Raw genomic sequence first — 15,202 nt, 5'->3', positions numbered from 1 at the left:
CCTCTGCAGGGAGGGTGACGCCGGAGAGAAAACCCTCAGAGGCCGTCAAGACACGCGAGCGGTACAGTGCATGTCAAACAGTCACAAGAGTGAGGGCTAACGAGTGGCAGTCAAAGTGATTCTTGTTAATAAACATTGTGATTCTTCACAAAGTGAGCTTTTGCTTTTTTTCACCGTGTTTCATCATTTTTGTTACATTTATGGGGGCGACGTTGGTTAAGAGGATCATACGGGTCTCACGTGCACATTTCTGTGATGGGAGATCTGTGTGTTGCACTGTGTGCTCACCACCCAAAGTGAATCCATCTCCTGTCACCACATACCTGGTAGGCCCCCTGCACCCACCCCCAACCCCCACCCACCCCCTTTCCTCCGGGAACCACCGCACTGCAGTCCGTGTCCTCACGTTTCGGTTTATGTCCCACAGATGAGGGAAATCACACGGTGCTTTGCCTTTTCTGACTGTTTCACTTAGCAGAACAGTCTTAAGGTCCATCCACGCCGACAAAACGGCAGTGTTTCGTCTTCTCTTATGGCTGAGGAGTGTTCCGTTGTACACTTTTGGATGAGGTTACCGTTTCTCTCTGATTGTAGCATTTCCATGGAGACCCTGCCACACACACCTACTCCCTCTGTATTTTTTTTTTCTTTTGGACCTGGCGAAGTCTCAACCACCCACTTTAATTATAATAATTAACCAAAGAACGAACCTGTTTTTCATAGGGGAAATCGGGAGGAGGCAGGGTGCGGAGAATTAAGAACTGTCCGTCGTGCATGGGCACGCGGGCACACTCGCAGAGCTCACGGGCACACGGGAATTTCTGCTGTGGCACATCCACCACTCCTCCACCCCCGTAAAGGGCAACACCACGCCCGTTCATTGACACGACTCACTGGTAGCCTGTCCGTAGAATATAAAAATGAGAAGCAAATATGCATGCACTTAATATGCTTCCTAGTCAAAGTGTGGGTATTCTAAGTTACTTAGAAATTATCTAGGCAGGCGCCTAGATGATGATTAAGCTATTGGTTACCTCAGTTTATTAGTCTGTGTTAAGTTACCTGAAGATCTTGGGAATTACCTCTGAGTTGATACGCTATAAAACATAGTTACTATTTATATAAAAGTTTATCAGAAAAATTATGCAATTCAATTGAACACAAATTTATATTTTTTGTAACCTTAAACATAAAGGCATAGCGTTCACTTCTTTGGCCTGTTACCCCATAAAAATGTAGGAGAAATTAACTGATCAACCAGAGGAAGACGCAGCTGTCTTTTACAACTCATCCACACTAGTCTCACCTGCCAAAGCATTACCTTAATTGTGTGAACGTGGAGTCTTAAAATTTTATTAAGTTAGCATTTTCTAGAAAATAATTTTTATGTTTAAGTCTAGTAGTCTAGTAGTAAGTCTAGTAGTAAATTTTTATTTCAAGTTCCTTATTTTCTGTGAAAGCACTTGTGCATCTTCATAAGCCGAGCAGAACAAGTCTGTCATTTACGATGAGCTGCAATCTGATTCGTCGGCACCCTCCGGGGAGAGGAAAGCGTCCCCGCGCCACAGAAGGCCAAGGCCAAGGCCATGCAGAATCGTCACAGACACAGGACAGCTGCTGTCCCACAGCTCCCGCCAAGGGTCAGAGGCAAGCACAAACCACCACCAATCCAAGTTTCAAAGAGCGGCTCTCCTTCCCCGGGGGGTACAGGATTCTTCATTGGTTTGAGCTCAGAAGAGAAAAATATTCAAACAAAAATGACCAAGCAATCGGATCTCCTTTTCTCTCCCACCCGAAGCAAAATATATCTCCGTGGACTCTCTCATTCATGATCATCCACTTGTCAGACCATAAAACTGAGTTCCCCATCGTGGCTGGCGCCAGGAGGGAATCGCTGGTCAGCCATGCGTGGACTAGAAAGAAAAATAAACACAAATCAGTAAAGAGAGAATAAAAACTAGAGAAATCGCTGGTGAAGCTCAAGTCTACTGCTGCTTTGGAGTCACTCGGCCAAGACACCACAGGCCTGGGGCCAGTCCCCCATTCGGGCGCCCCACCGCAGGCAATGAGGGTTCTCTGTCAGGTTAGCATAGTGGGCTTCTCCATGGGTAACCTCCAAAACTCTTAAAAGATACCTTTCGTGCGAGAGAATATCGTGACCTGGCCGGATAGCTCAGTTGGTGGGAGCATCGTCCCGTACACAGAAAGGCTGTAGGTCAGACCCCCCAGTCAGGGAAAAATACAGAAAACCATGACTCCGGAGCAAGTGTAATACGAACGCACGTGACAGAACTGTGTGTTTAACCAGGGAAGGAACCAGTAAGAGGTTATAGCCAATTAGCAATACAGCTTGTCTCCTTAAATGTCGGCGACGGACAGAGATTACCTCTGCTTGGGGCCTCGGCATCTGAAATGTAAGCACTTTGACTATGACACCTCGAGGACCCGGCACGCAGTTGGCACATCGACAGTTCCAGCGACTTTCTAAGATCCGCTCTGGACGCTCAGTGGTGAGCGCAGTGATTCATTGACCGCTGCACCTCCTTCCCTCGGGCCCTTCCCTTGCTGTCCTGAGCTGAGGCTAACGCTTGTTTTCTCCCCCAGTGACAAGATCCAGGCCCTCTCGTACGCGCAGCACACGCGGCAGCTCATCTCCTGCGGCAGTGACGGCGGCATCGTGGTCTGGAACATGGACGTGGAGAGGCAGGAGGTAGGTGCAGGGCCGCTGGGCGGGGCTCCGCCGTCCTGGCCACGCCCCAAACCAGCCCCCGCCGCCCCGCCCACTCGTTCCTTCTCTCTTCCATAATTAACCCGTGAAACAAGACATGCCAGAGAATAACAAATTCTGCTAGAAAAGGAGTTTTTTATTTTTTTCTGACCCTCACACCTTGGTAATTAACATTTATGTAATGGAGATTTCGTAAGAACCTAGACTGACATTAAGCTGTTCAGACTTTAAATCTGCTGCAACATTCACAACAAAACTTCAAGTGAGGAAAAGGAACCTTCTATTTTCAGGTGATCAGCTCTCTGGTGTAAGTTCCCCCCGAAAAGAGAAAACTCGTGTCATTGATAGGAACGGTGGCTCTCGTGTGAGATGTGGCACCCGATGAAGTCCTAAGCTTGGTATTAATGAAACATTAGAAATAATTACTTAATGCTTCTTTATGAGTCACGACCTAGGTAGTTCTCCAGACATAAGTACATATATATTGTCGTCTTTGAGCATATATTACTTAGTGTTACTATGACATTTTTTTTCTACGAGTGTTCTTTTTCTCCTTGGAGCTATGTAACAGCTGATGTGCTACTGAATGTCCCCTTTGACAAGTGCATTGAAGGTGACTATTACCACTTCCCTTGAGTTATGGTGGGTAAACCTTCCCACCGACAGCATATATTTTTCCAATTTCAGAAAAGCAACACTTTAAAAAGACAAAAGTGATGTCCCAACTTCTTTCCCTGTCCTCGCCCGGTCTCGTTTCAAGAGAGCATTACCCCACAATGTAATGTCTCTCAAATGCCAGTAGTTAAATGCTTAAGAAGATTAAAACTTGATCTGCTCAAAGCGTAAATCCACGGGAGTTCTATTAGTAGCTAATGAAAATGATTATTACTGTTAGGAAGTAAGGAATTGGAGAATATTGCTTTTGGAAGTACCCATCAGCACGCAGGCAGGGAAATCGATATGCTGCGTGCTAGCCGGCTGTCCGTGGCCCCGAGATCCTGCGTGGAGGCCCTAGTTAGGTGAGGGACAGTGGTGCCCCATCTGTCCTGGCCTCTCCCCTGGCCTCCCCGTCCTGACCCGCGCAGGAGCGGAGCCGTGGGCCTTTCCCTCGGTGCACCGTGCAGGAGGAGGAAGCTTCCCTCTGCTCCCAGGGTTCTTCCCGCTGGTCTGATTTCACGTTGATGTGAAACAGGCGCACACGAGGAAACCCCCCGATGGAACGCACACACGCGTGTGGGAACGCCACATGCATGAGAGGTTCAAAGACAGGGCGAGCGAGGAAGCAGTGACACGCTGAGCTGAGGGTCACCATGGGGCTTCAGAGGGACGGAAGGCCACCGCGGGGCCGTGAGAGGAGCAGGTGTTCGGTGACCAGGAGTTTGCCCTTTCCTGCAGATTGGGTCGCAAAGTGAATTTTCGGTGACAGCTCTTATGGGCCAGGTCCCTCCCAGAAATTCTTTGAGAGACAGGTGACAGTTTACTGGGAGCCTGCAGGGTCCCCGTTGCCTTTGGCTCAGAATAATCCAAATACCCCACAGAGGCACATCTTGGGGTGAGGGGTGACTCATCAGGAGCAGCACCCCGCCTCCACCCTGGGTGGACAAAGGCCCAAACGGGGAAAGGGGACCCGCCGGTTGGTGGGTGGTCCATTGAGCCATCTCGCCAGACTGCTCCATGAGCGCAGGCACTGGGTGACTGGTTGAAATCTGGTGGAGCAATTCAGAGCACAGACGGGCAGAGGGGATGTGAACAATCACAACATAGGTGTGCCTTTTAGGGGTGAAATGTGGTCTTTAGCTAAAAACTTGGCATTGTTTTATTAAGTCTGTCTGTAAACCAACTAGAACATGAAGCAAACGAAAGCTTACTGCTTTTCGTCAGTCTTAATAAAATAAACAGACCAAGAATTAGAGCCCTTACAGTGTCACCTTTTGACTTCCCTTCCTGAAAACATGTTTGGCTTCAGGTTTATTTCTGCCTGAAGGTGGGAGCAGAGGCTACATCCCTGAACCTGTTCCCAAACAGGCACACCTCAGAAGGGGCTCACAGCCACAGGGCGAGGCCTTCCGGGGCCGGTAGTGCCTGCTGCTGATTGCCGTGGTCTCAGAGTGGTCTCGGGGAGGAAGCAGGCAGGCCCGTGTTCGCAGCGGTTCACCGGCCTGCTTGATCTCAGGCCTCGTCAGCAGTCAGAGTCAGCTTGGAGTTCCCTGGAACTCCCCCTGGGAAGAAGCCCTGGGGTTGGGACTATTTTTCAGGGTTCCTGGGCTTGGCGACCTGTGGAAAGAGGCCAGCGCCTCTGCCAGCTGACGGGTTTACAGAGACGAACGTGGAACTCTAGAAGCAAACGCAGAGTGACTACATGCATCGCCTCTAGAGATTTGCTCAAGAATAGCTTTAGGCCTAACACGACTTCTAACCCTGCGTGACGTAGTTTGAGGTGCTCGAGATGGGGCTGGGAGATAGTGAACAGTAGTTTGAAGTGCTCGAGATGGGGCTGGGAGATAGTGAACAGTAGTTTGAAGTGCTCGCGATGGGGCTGGGAGATAGTGAACAAAGTCAGAATACTCAGACCCTCTGGCCCTGCCTCGCGTGGACAGCAGACAGATGGCGTCGCCGCGCGCCAGCTGCGGTCAGCCCCCGTCCCTCCAGCACGGGTGGCTGTGTGTGCATGTCATGTGCAGTTAGTGCACTTGGACCCAGTCAGAGCAAGTATGAGTGTGTATGATCAGCGAGTGTGAGACACAGTCCTGAGTCCTTGGAGTGGCTATGAAGACCGCTGGCCACACCCCAGCTGCCCCCAAACGGCCCTGGACCCCGGCCTGGGTCTCGGTGCCCTCGGCACCCTGCGCTTCTTTTCAGGCCTCCGCCCTTGCACTCATTCAAACTATTATTAATGATATGTTCGTGTTTTACCTTCCATGATGATTCCCCACCAGATTCTTTCCATGTCACTACCTCCCCGGGCCTGGCACATAATAACAGGCATCAGTGAGTACATTGTAAATGACTGAGAAGTCGTGCTTCTGTTTCTTATAAACGCCTCCTGACCCTGTAAGTTGCGTCGTTGTCCCTGGGGCCGTTGTGGTCGCCGCGTCTCACCTGTGCGACCTGCTCTGTGCTCTCTCTGACAAGACCCCGGAATGGTTGGACAGCGATTCCTGCCAGAAGTGCGACCAGCCTTTCTTCTGGAACTTCAAGCAGATGTGGGACAGCAGGAAGATTGGCCTGAGACAGGTGGGTGACGCGGCGCTTCGTCACCTGGTGACAGTGTGGGAGCGGCTTCACCGCGGGGTCTTGGAGGGAGCAGGGGTGAAGGGTCACCGTGGAGTCGCTTTGGGGCTGCACATTGACTTACTCCCTCTCCCAACTGCAGCCCATTCCTGCCAGGTTCAGTTTCTGTGGTTCCTTGCCCCCAGCCAGCAGTTGGGGATTGGCTTTGGAATTCCAGTGGCAGCTACTGAGATGCACCTTCAAGTTAGAGGGATGGTCAGTTAGTCACGTTAGCCAAGATGAGCCAGGTTAGCTCGGCCCGTCTTGGTACCAAAACATGCTGTCATGGAAGCGGTACCTGTCTCTTCCTCCTAGTTTGGCTTGCCCCCCTTCTGCCCCAGGCCTAGTTACTTGGATCTGCTTAGAACACTTGGAAATGCTTAGAAGCATTCCAGCCTGGTGCCGCGGTTGGCTTTGCTCCTCCCTCCGAAAACCACACGCTCAGGTCACTGCTCGCCCAGGCTGGGCGTGGCCGGAGCGCGGGCAGCAGAGTGGCGCAGGGTCCACTCGCGATCTCCGGCCTCAGGCAGCCTGACGTCTGGGGTGGGGGGCACTGCCTCCTCACCACCCCCAGCTCCTGGATGACCTGGCTGCTGGATGGGCCCTATGGAGTCCCCAGAGAGGACCAGGAATGGGGGAGGGGACGGCCAGATGTGCTTCCCTGCGGTCCTCATGCTGAATGAACGGAGAGCGAAAGGAGACCACACCTGGTGCACCCCCTTCCGCCGGCCGCGGCTCTCCGGTGGAGCACGCTCACCTGGAAGCCGGTGACCACGCCCGAGCCTGCCTGGGGCTCGGGGCTGGGCCGCCGTCACGCACGCGTGTTCTCTGTCCCCGCAGCACCACTGCCGCAAGTGCGGGAAGGCCGTCTGCGGCAAGTGCAGCTCCAAACGCTCCTCCATCCCCCTGATGGGCTTTGAGTTTGAAGTGCGGGTCTGCGACAGCTGCCACGAGGCCATCACCGACGAAGAGTAAGTTCCGGCAGCCCGCGGAGGGGTCACGCCGCAGGGGCCAGTGCGGCCTGGGAGCCGCGCCCGGCACCTCGGTCAGGACTGCGGGTGCCCTGGTTCCTGCGGGTTTACAATACGGATCCTGGCAAGTGCGCAGAGCCCTCCTGTCTGCCGAGAGAGGGTGTCCTCCTGGGAGACAGGAGAGGAGAGAGTACCCGCAGAGCGCACCTCTCAGCCCCAGGGGCGTGCGCGTTGCAAAGGGATGCTTTCCCGGCAGAGCCTTCTGTATCCTCTCCTCCCCGAGAAGCCCCCAGGAGTCCAGGAGCCCGGGGTGTACTTTCTGGCCCCCGCTGGTGTCTCGTGCAGGGGCTGGACCAGTCCCAGGCTCCAGGGGTCTCCTTCGCCCAGAAGAGCTAAGCCCCTGAGCCTAAGAGCAAACACGACCAGCTGCCCGGCTACGCGGTCTCGCTGGTCAGTCTTGCCCAGAAACCCAAGACTGCGAGCGACTGCGTCTCAGCGTGCTCGGCAGGAGGGACCGATCTGAGCTGTCTCTTCCCTGCCAGCTGGTTGGAAACTGGCCCACGCGTGAACAGAGCGCTCTGCAGCGAGTTCCCTTTTCAGTGGATTCCAGCGGCGTTTCCTGGGGAAGCAGCCACCTAACTCTCCCACCCCACAGACCTCCGGCACCTCGTGTGCGGTCACGTAGGTGCTAGATGGGTGTCTTATAAGCTGTGTGTAATAGAAACATTTCAAATGCACCAGCGTTAAAATGTGTTTTTTTTTTTTTCAAATAAAAGAAATGCACCAGAGCAAATCAGCAGTTAAGGGGAATTCTTCCAAATTAATAAAAGAAAGCATTCTTTTACAATAGCCCTAACTTACATGATTTTCACGATCATTTATCAATATCAAGTATAAATTAAGATGCCCTTCCCTTAAGGATTTCTGTTCACTGTTATTTCCCCACTCAGCATACACGAAGAAATTAATATGAATTTTTCTCATTAAGTCAGAGAGCTGCATGCGATCTCAGAGATACTCCCATTCGATTCTTCTTTTCATACATAAAGAGACAGACCCAGAGGGTGTAACTGAGGGATTGCAGATGAAACCTAAATCTTCAGTTCTAAATATTCTAAAGTAACCACTTCTAGTATGCGGAAGATCTATTCCCCAGAGGTAGCTATCGATAAAAAAAAAGAAACAGTCACTTTCAGACACTCCACTGCGGAGGGGTGGGCACCCGCGACCCGAGGTCAGAGAAGAGCTGTGCCCTTCGCAGGTTCCCGCCCCTCCCCCACCTCGCTGGCGCTTCCGCCTCTTCCCTGCGGAAGCACTTGCGCCGCCTCCAGCACACCTGGGCCGCCTCCAGCACACCTGGGCCGCCTCCAGCACACCTGGGCCGCTGGCCGGCAGGCCCTCTCTGTAAAACAGTGCACAGATTGGAAAGCAGAGCACAGTGTCCGGGTGACTGTTTTACCGGGGAGTCCTTCCAGGATCAGACTCGGCCAAAACATGCTGGTGCTGGTGGTGGGTTTTTCTTTTGTTTTGTTTTTTTTAATTTGTCAAAAACACAGAGCTTTTCAAAGACTCTCCTAAAGCAACAAATAATCCACAAGGGACTTTTGAAAATGTCATCACCCCTTTCTCATTTCGGAGAATATGAGAGTCTTTTACTTTAAAAAAGGTCACCGGGGAATCGAGGTAGGTCCAAGCAGCCTTTCTGACAGTGACGCGGCTTCAGCCACTTGGCTGACAATTAGAGTTTGCTGCCACCCTGGATAGCCTTGGTTCCTGTGCCACGACTTCTCACTCCCGGACGCTTTCTGTGCCCCCCAGGCGAGCGCCCACGGCCACCTTCCACGACAGCAAACACGGCATCGTGCACGTGCACTTCGATGCCACCAGGGGCTGGCTGCTGACCGCGGGAACCGACAAGGTTATTAAGGTAGGACGCGGTCTCACCTCAGGGGCTCTCCACCCTGGGCCTTGCACGAGTGGACGGACAGGAGCTCAAGGCCACGGGAAGCTTCCTCGGAAGGTTGCCCTCGGTAGCCAGCGTGTGTGAGAACCTGTTTCGTACCAGGCGCACGCCCGGCACTGGCTGTGCACACCAAGATAAGGCGTGGCTCTTGCCTGCAAGGAGCAGCTGGTCTCTTGGGGCATACTCTTATTTACTGATTTGAGACAGAGAGAGAGAGAGAGAGAGAGAAAACATCAGTTTGTTGTTCCACAAATTTATACATTCATTGGTTACTTCTTGTACGTGCCCTGGCCAGGGATTGAACCCGCAACCTCGGCGTAGAGGGATGGACGCTCTAACCTACAGAGCTGCCTGGCCAGGGCTTATTGGAACACTCTCTTAGAAAGACGGGCAATAATAGGTCACCTGCAGTGGCCAGCTGCGCGATACAGACAAGAGCCCCTCTAAGCGTTCTGTCGAGGGAGATGGTGCTGCTAGAGGGGGCTTCCTGAAGGGGGGGGGGGGGGTGGGGATGAGCCCAGAGTGGATGGTAGGACTTGAATAAGCCAGCAAGCAACAGACAAGGTCTTTCCCCGCAGAGATCAGTTATCCCACGAGCATCCCCCCGGGCCTGCCTCGCTGAAGCCAGTGGTCCAGTGCCAGAGTGGAGGCCCAGGGCAGGAAGGGCAGACCTGTGTCATTTCCTGAAGACACAGAGGCCCACACGGGCCTACCCAGCGCACTGAGCTCTGCTTCCCAGCCCCTTCTGGTCCATCTTTCAAGGCGGCAGCAGGATGCGGTGGTTACAACGATGCCCTTGGAAGCCCCAGGCCTCTGCGACTTGGAGCGAGCTCACCGTGCGCTCCAGGAGCCTCCGGTCCTCTCTTTCCGAAACAGAGGCACCTCGCACAGCTGCTTGGAGGGTCGCGTGAGAAAAGATGCGGAAAGGACACAGCACATGCCTGGCACGCATTCGGTCCCCTTCCGCCCTCAGTGACTCCCCCGCCCTTGCTCTCCACCGGCTCTGTTACAACGTCCGGCCACTGTAGCCCTGTTGTTGAGGTTGTGTTGTCTCTTTCCAAGGAAAACTCTGTGTTAAAGACCTTAGAATCGTGTTAGCACAGAATTTAGTTGCTTGTTCGGTTAAAAACCTCAGCTGAATTTAGTGATGAGGACTGGTTGCCCTTTAATAACAAGGACTTATTAGAATTCAATAAGGACTATTTAATTTCAGCTCACTGTGCATGTTCTTCTCTTCGCAGTTGTGGGATATGACCCCGGTAGTGGCTTGATGACACCCCAGGCGTCAGAAGGATGGTGTTTGCTCCAGAAGTGGTGGCTGGGACCCAGGTCAGGACCGGAACCGCGACACGGACGTGCGAGAGGACGGGAGCTAGTGAAGTCCGCTGAGTGTGCAGCTGCCTGCGCGCACGGCGCTGAGCCAGTGCCTGTGCACCGGCAGGGGACTCCTTCGGCTTATGCACACACTTCAAAGGGAGATATTTTTTTAACAAACGGTTTATACAGTCTGGCTGTGCTGCATTGTTTCACGTGTACGGAAAACTCTTTGTGGGGCGTTTCGTTTTTGTGTCTGTCAAGCCTTCGCTTCAGTTGTCGCGTTGCGCATGGGAGAAGTGGGAGAAGCATCTGCTCAGGGTGTTTTGGTGTCATTACAAAACGGTGGCCGTGTTTCTCACGGCACACGGGCCCTTGGGCAGCGGCTGTCCTCTCCATGTGTCTGTCCGCCCTACCCTTTGTCCGTGTGCTTCCAGTGTATACCGGGGCTTCTGCTTCCATAGAAACCCTCGTCAACCAAGAGACTGGAAGAACTGTCCTCGTAGGTTTACCAACGGACTCCTTAAATCACCTGAAGAATGATCTCTAATGTCTCACTTACTCTTGTTCCCATTGAGTCGAAGGGCCTGGTGTTCCTGCCTCGGTTTTCTCTGTGTTTCCCACGTGAAAAAATGATGTGGGAAAGCTGTTCCCAACCGTTGTTGTCGCGGAAATAGATAGATGACCCGAACTCAGAGCTTCCACGACCATTTCTGACTCAGCGGGGGCCTCCCAAGCCTTCCACGTTTGGGTTTTGCTGACACAGCTCTCCCTCCCTCGGGATGAAAGCAAACAAAACCCTATGTCCCTCAAGGAAAAGCTTTTTTTTAATTATCTTTTCATTTTTAAAAAGTTAATTTTTAAAATGAAATTTAAAAAATCTTTGGATTTTAACTTAAAAAAAACTTTTTTAAGTTGATTTTGGAGGGAGAGAAAGAGAGACATCAACTTGTTGCGGTAGGAATTTCTGCATTCACTGGCTGGTTCTTGTATGTGCCCTGGCGGGGGATCAAACTGGCGACCCGGGTGTAGTCAGGACGACACTCTAACCAACCAAGCTACCCGGCCAGGGCAAAAAAAAACAAACAAACCTGTTTTCAGGGGTGTTTTTCTGTGTGACCTCACCTCTGAACTTGACCATGTCCATCACTGCAAGGTTGTGCCCTGCTCTTCCTCACCATCTTGAGTTTTCTTTCCCTTTGAAAACCAGAGCCCTTCGCTCACTGTCACACTAAACGTTGGGACCTGAGACGTGACAGGCGCAGGCTCCCGCAGCTCCTGACATGTCCTCGTCAGGAGTGTAGAAAAAGGACTGTGGAAAGTCAGCCAGAGAACCCCGTTCTAGAGGAATCCAGCCAAGTCTGGTTCGGTGAAATAGTCTTGCGTGTAGCAACTCAGCTTGGGATATTGCAGTCTGTTTTCAAAAAATCTTATTTGCACCTGTAAGAACAGAGCTTGAGTGAGCAAGCATGCGCCGTGCACCTGCCCCACGCTGGGCTCTTCCCCCGTGCCACCTCAGCCAGCCCTCGCCTGCGGGGCCTTGGGGGGCCCTCGGGGTCTCTCGGGGATCTCCAGACCACGGAACACCTCGCAGATGCTCGGGCCCGTCGCTTGCCCACCCTATCACAGCCTACCTCCACAGTGTCTTCCTCACGTCCGGCTCAACTGTTGTCTGGTGGTCATACCTTAAGTCCTCCTTATTTTTTTTCTCTTTTCCTGAAAAGCAAGTTTTTCCCCTCATGATCATTAATCCCTTTTCTTTCTAACCAAGAGAAGTACCACACTACCGGCCACACTTGGGCCCCACCCCTGACGCCGACCCAGCATGCTTCCTGGGGGTGGGGCTTCCTCGAGATGACTCTGCTGCTACAGTGTGGGTGGGCCGGACCCGTGGGTGGGCCTCAGTCCGCTACCGAGGCAGCTGCCACCCAGACACCAGGCCAGATCAGCCCATGGGACCCCCCTCGGAGGTGGTGTGTGTACACGCGTGCACACACAAGCGATTCCCGGTGTCTCTTCGCTGGCCCCGTCCACACTACCGTTGCTTGCCTTCTTGCTGTTCAGGTTCATCTGAGTCTTTCCCGCATGGTTGGTCTGTGAGAGAGCTTTAAAAAGGGAACTCAATTTAAAATATTCAGGTACCTATTTTGTAATTTATTGCTAGAACCTGCAGCCGTTATTAGGTTGTACGTAATAGAGGACTACATTGGAAATGAGTAACAGAAATGGGTTGTTCTGTTCTCCTGTTCTGAACTCCGGCACGTGCCCCTGTACACAGAAAGGAAAACCCGGAGCTGGAGAGGCAGTGGGCCAGGCACCCGCGAGCCTGGCGTGGGTCTGACTTAGGTCCAGGGGCGCTCGCACCCCATTTGGGAAGCTGATTGTCCCTGTTGGACCCCTTGGCACACCGTGGTGGCTGTCTGTGGCCCTGCACTTTGCTGTCACCACCTCCCTGCCAGCATGGCCGTACCCCAGCCTGCAGAACCACTCGGAGACGAAACCACCTGACACTCAACTGGTGATGAGAGCCCAAGGCACGGGCCGCAGACACGTCAAGGTGCCTGCTCCTCCGCCCTGTTCTTCCCCTCGTGTGAGCGGGCGCTGCTTGGATTCGGTGAGGAGCACCTAGCAAACCGGTCGTGTGTGTTGGTGATACTGTGAACTCATGAGTCTCACTGTGACTCTCTACCACTGTTGTGACTCAGATATGGGTGCCGGTGTTGGGTGCCTGTGGTGGTCGTCCTCCACGCGTGTTGTGGAAACGAGGCTCCGTTCACCCGGAGAGGAAGCTGGGCCAGCACTTGCCTTTCCTCCTGTCCAGCTAGGTTGGCTGTCGTGGGTCTGGTTTGACTCGATTGGATTTGCACGTTACGTACATTTTTGCCCTGTTCAGCGTGAGCAGCTCTGGCAAGCAGTGCCTGGCAGGGCTCAGTGGGGAAGCCTCAGTTCCCACGCCCACAGTTATTCTTTCTTTGGTTGCATCAAACTCACCGCGTGCTCTCGGTACCTCCAAAGGAATGACGTTTCTGGAACCTTTAACCCCTGGGTGTGTCTCCACGGTATCCAGAGTGGTTTTCCCTCACGTCCTTGGAGTCCTGTGTCTTTTTGTATGAAGTCAACCAACCGTGGTGTATTTCTCACTTGATTGTTTGAGTTAGTCAAAGAATCATGACATCCTGAAACTGGAAGGGATCTTCAGAGATCTAGAATGTTCCAAGCACAGAACACTTTAGCCCTTTCGCAAGCAGTCAGAATAGCTGAATTGTGAACAAGAGAATCCAAAAGGATTTTTGAGGACTGACTGTTTTTGAGCGTGAACTGGGAAGGGCGACTTCCAGGGCCTCGAGGCAGGGAGCGCTGGGGACAGGTTTGTTCCTCGGTCTTGGGCAAAGGTGACCCGTCCTCCGCCCCCAGCCCCGTGGTCATGAGACGGGCAGGTGCAGTGCAGTGCGACAGTCACCGCAGCTCTTCGTCAGCACGCGCCCCCTCCGCGCTCTTCCCCAGGGACCCCTGGCGACAGGGTCTCAGTGGGAACCGGGGCCTGGGAGGCCCCTGCCTCGCTCTCCTCATCGGTGCCACCTGAGCTCGGGCTGGCCGCGGGGGGACGCCGGGCCTGCAGCGCTCACCCTCCCTGGGGAACCTGGCCTGTCCGTGGTCTGAGGGTCATTGTTTACAGGCAGAATTTATTTTTCCTTCAGACTAATCTATTTTTAAATCCCGAGTTTTGACTTCGAAGCAAAGAGATAGCTCCAAACTATGTTTCAAAGCCGCTGGATGTAAACTGTTCATTAAACGAGATTCTTTTGGTTTTGCCTTTTCACGGCCGTTTAATTGCATGTGAAGACCTTGTTCACTGAGACTTACGTTTTAAAGTGAAAGAAAGCGTTTCACCAAAACATCCCCGTGTGTCTCTCAAAAACAACACCAGGCCGGGTTTTTCCTGACGCGAAGCTGCTAATGGAGCTGTCTAGCAATTCGGTCGGACAAGAAAAAAAAAAACAGAAATCAAGTTCCTTGTTAACTCCCAGTTATCCGTGTGGCCCTGGAGATTCCGGAGTCCAGTTCACCCAACCAGTCGCTGAGGGCCCACTCTGCGCCAGGCACTGGACCGGGCCGGGGACCCGGTTCCCGCCCGGGCAGAGGCCCCGAGGGTGGGAGGATGGGTCGGTTCAGGGCGCTGTGGTGGATTTGGTGGGGGTGGGGGTGGGGCCCGGGGGCTGCTGAGGAAAGGACTCCCGAGCCGAGTGTCCAGGGAGAGCTGGGCGAGGAAGGCCCTGTCCAGGCCGCAGGGACCGCAGACACAGGGGCCCAAGACCGGGCGTCAGCCTGCTGCGTGGGGACCACAGGCGGTCGGGAGTTGCCAGCGATCACCGGGGACTCGGCCACCATCCTGGAGCCTGGGCTCTTGTCACTCCGAGACGCGGCTGCGCGTGGCCGTGGGCGGGGAGGCAGCCCAGCTGGCCCCGGGGGGGGGGGGGGCGAAGGGGGAGCGGTGCAGGCTGGCCCAGAGGCTCGTCAGTTCTGGAGTCGAGGTTCTCCTGCAGTCCAGGCTCGTACCGGGGTTCCTTTTCCTCTGGAAATGCCCAGAATTGTTATCCTAACACGACCCGTGGTGACTAAGTTTTGAACTTCCTGGGTGCACTGGAAGCCCCTCCCTGGAGGCCACGTGAGCATGGGCTGGGGCTGGCCTGAGCTTCCACCCTGTGAGGAGGCGAGGCCTGGGCCTGGGGTGGGCGGAGACCGTGCTGGACAGCGGCGTGGCGCTCACACGCGGAGCCAGGCCTGTCGGCACACGAGTGAGCAGCAGCTGCCTTCAACCGTCCCGGCGGGTCACGGTCACTTCGGTGCAGTGTGGCAAAGGTGGTCAGTCCTCCACGCAGTGGCACCCCCAGGTGGAAGGGGGAACCCTTTTCTCCGTTCAGCCACAGTGAGGAGGGCTCAGCAGCTGCTGCCTGG

At 53.8% G+C, this 15,202-nt stretch overlaps 1 protein-coding gene across 1 annotated transcript in view; it reads left to right on the top strand.

Moving 5' to 3' along the window:
• WDFY2 (WD repeat and FYVE domain containing 2) overlaps positions 1–14,054 on the top strand; it is a 121,802-nt gene extending 107,748 nt beyond the window's left edge. The window contains exons 8-12 of the mRNA XM_028526574.2: positions 2,605–2,710; positions 5,861–5,962; positions 6,839–6,969; positions 8,788–8,896; positions 10,174–14,054. Coding sequence (XP_028382375.1) covers positions 2,605–2,710; positions 5,861–5,962; positions 6,839–6,969; positions 8,788–8,896; positions 10,174–10,203 — 478 coding nt within the window. The 3' untranslated portion in view covers positions 10,204–14,054. The remainder of the gene's footprint in view (positions 1–2,604; positions 2,711–5,860; positions 5,963–6,838; positions 6,970–8,787; positions 8,897–10,173) is intronic.
• Positions 14,055–15,202: the final 1,148 nt, after the last annotated feature.

The sequence above is a fragment of the Phyllostomus discolor genome, chromosome 11 (genome assembly GCF_004126475.2).
Source record: "Phyllostomus discolor isolate MPI-MPIP mPhyDis1 chromosome 11, mPhyDis1.pri.v3, whole genome shotgun sequence".
NCBI lineage: Eukaryota > Metazoa > Chordata > Mammalia > Chiroptera > Phyllostomidae > Phyllostomus > Phyllostomus discolor.
Note: the sequence above shows the minus strand (reverse complement) of the source record. Positions and strands in the feature narration are given on the sequence as shown.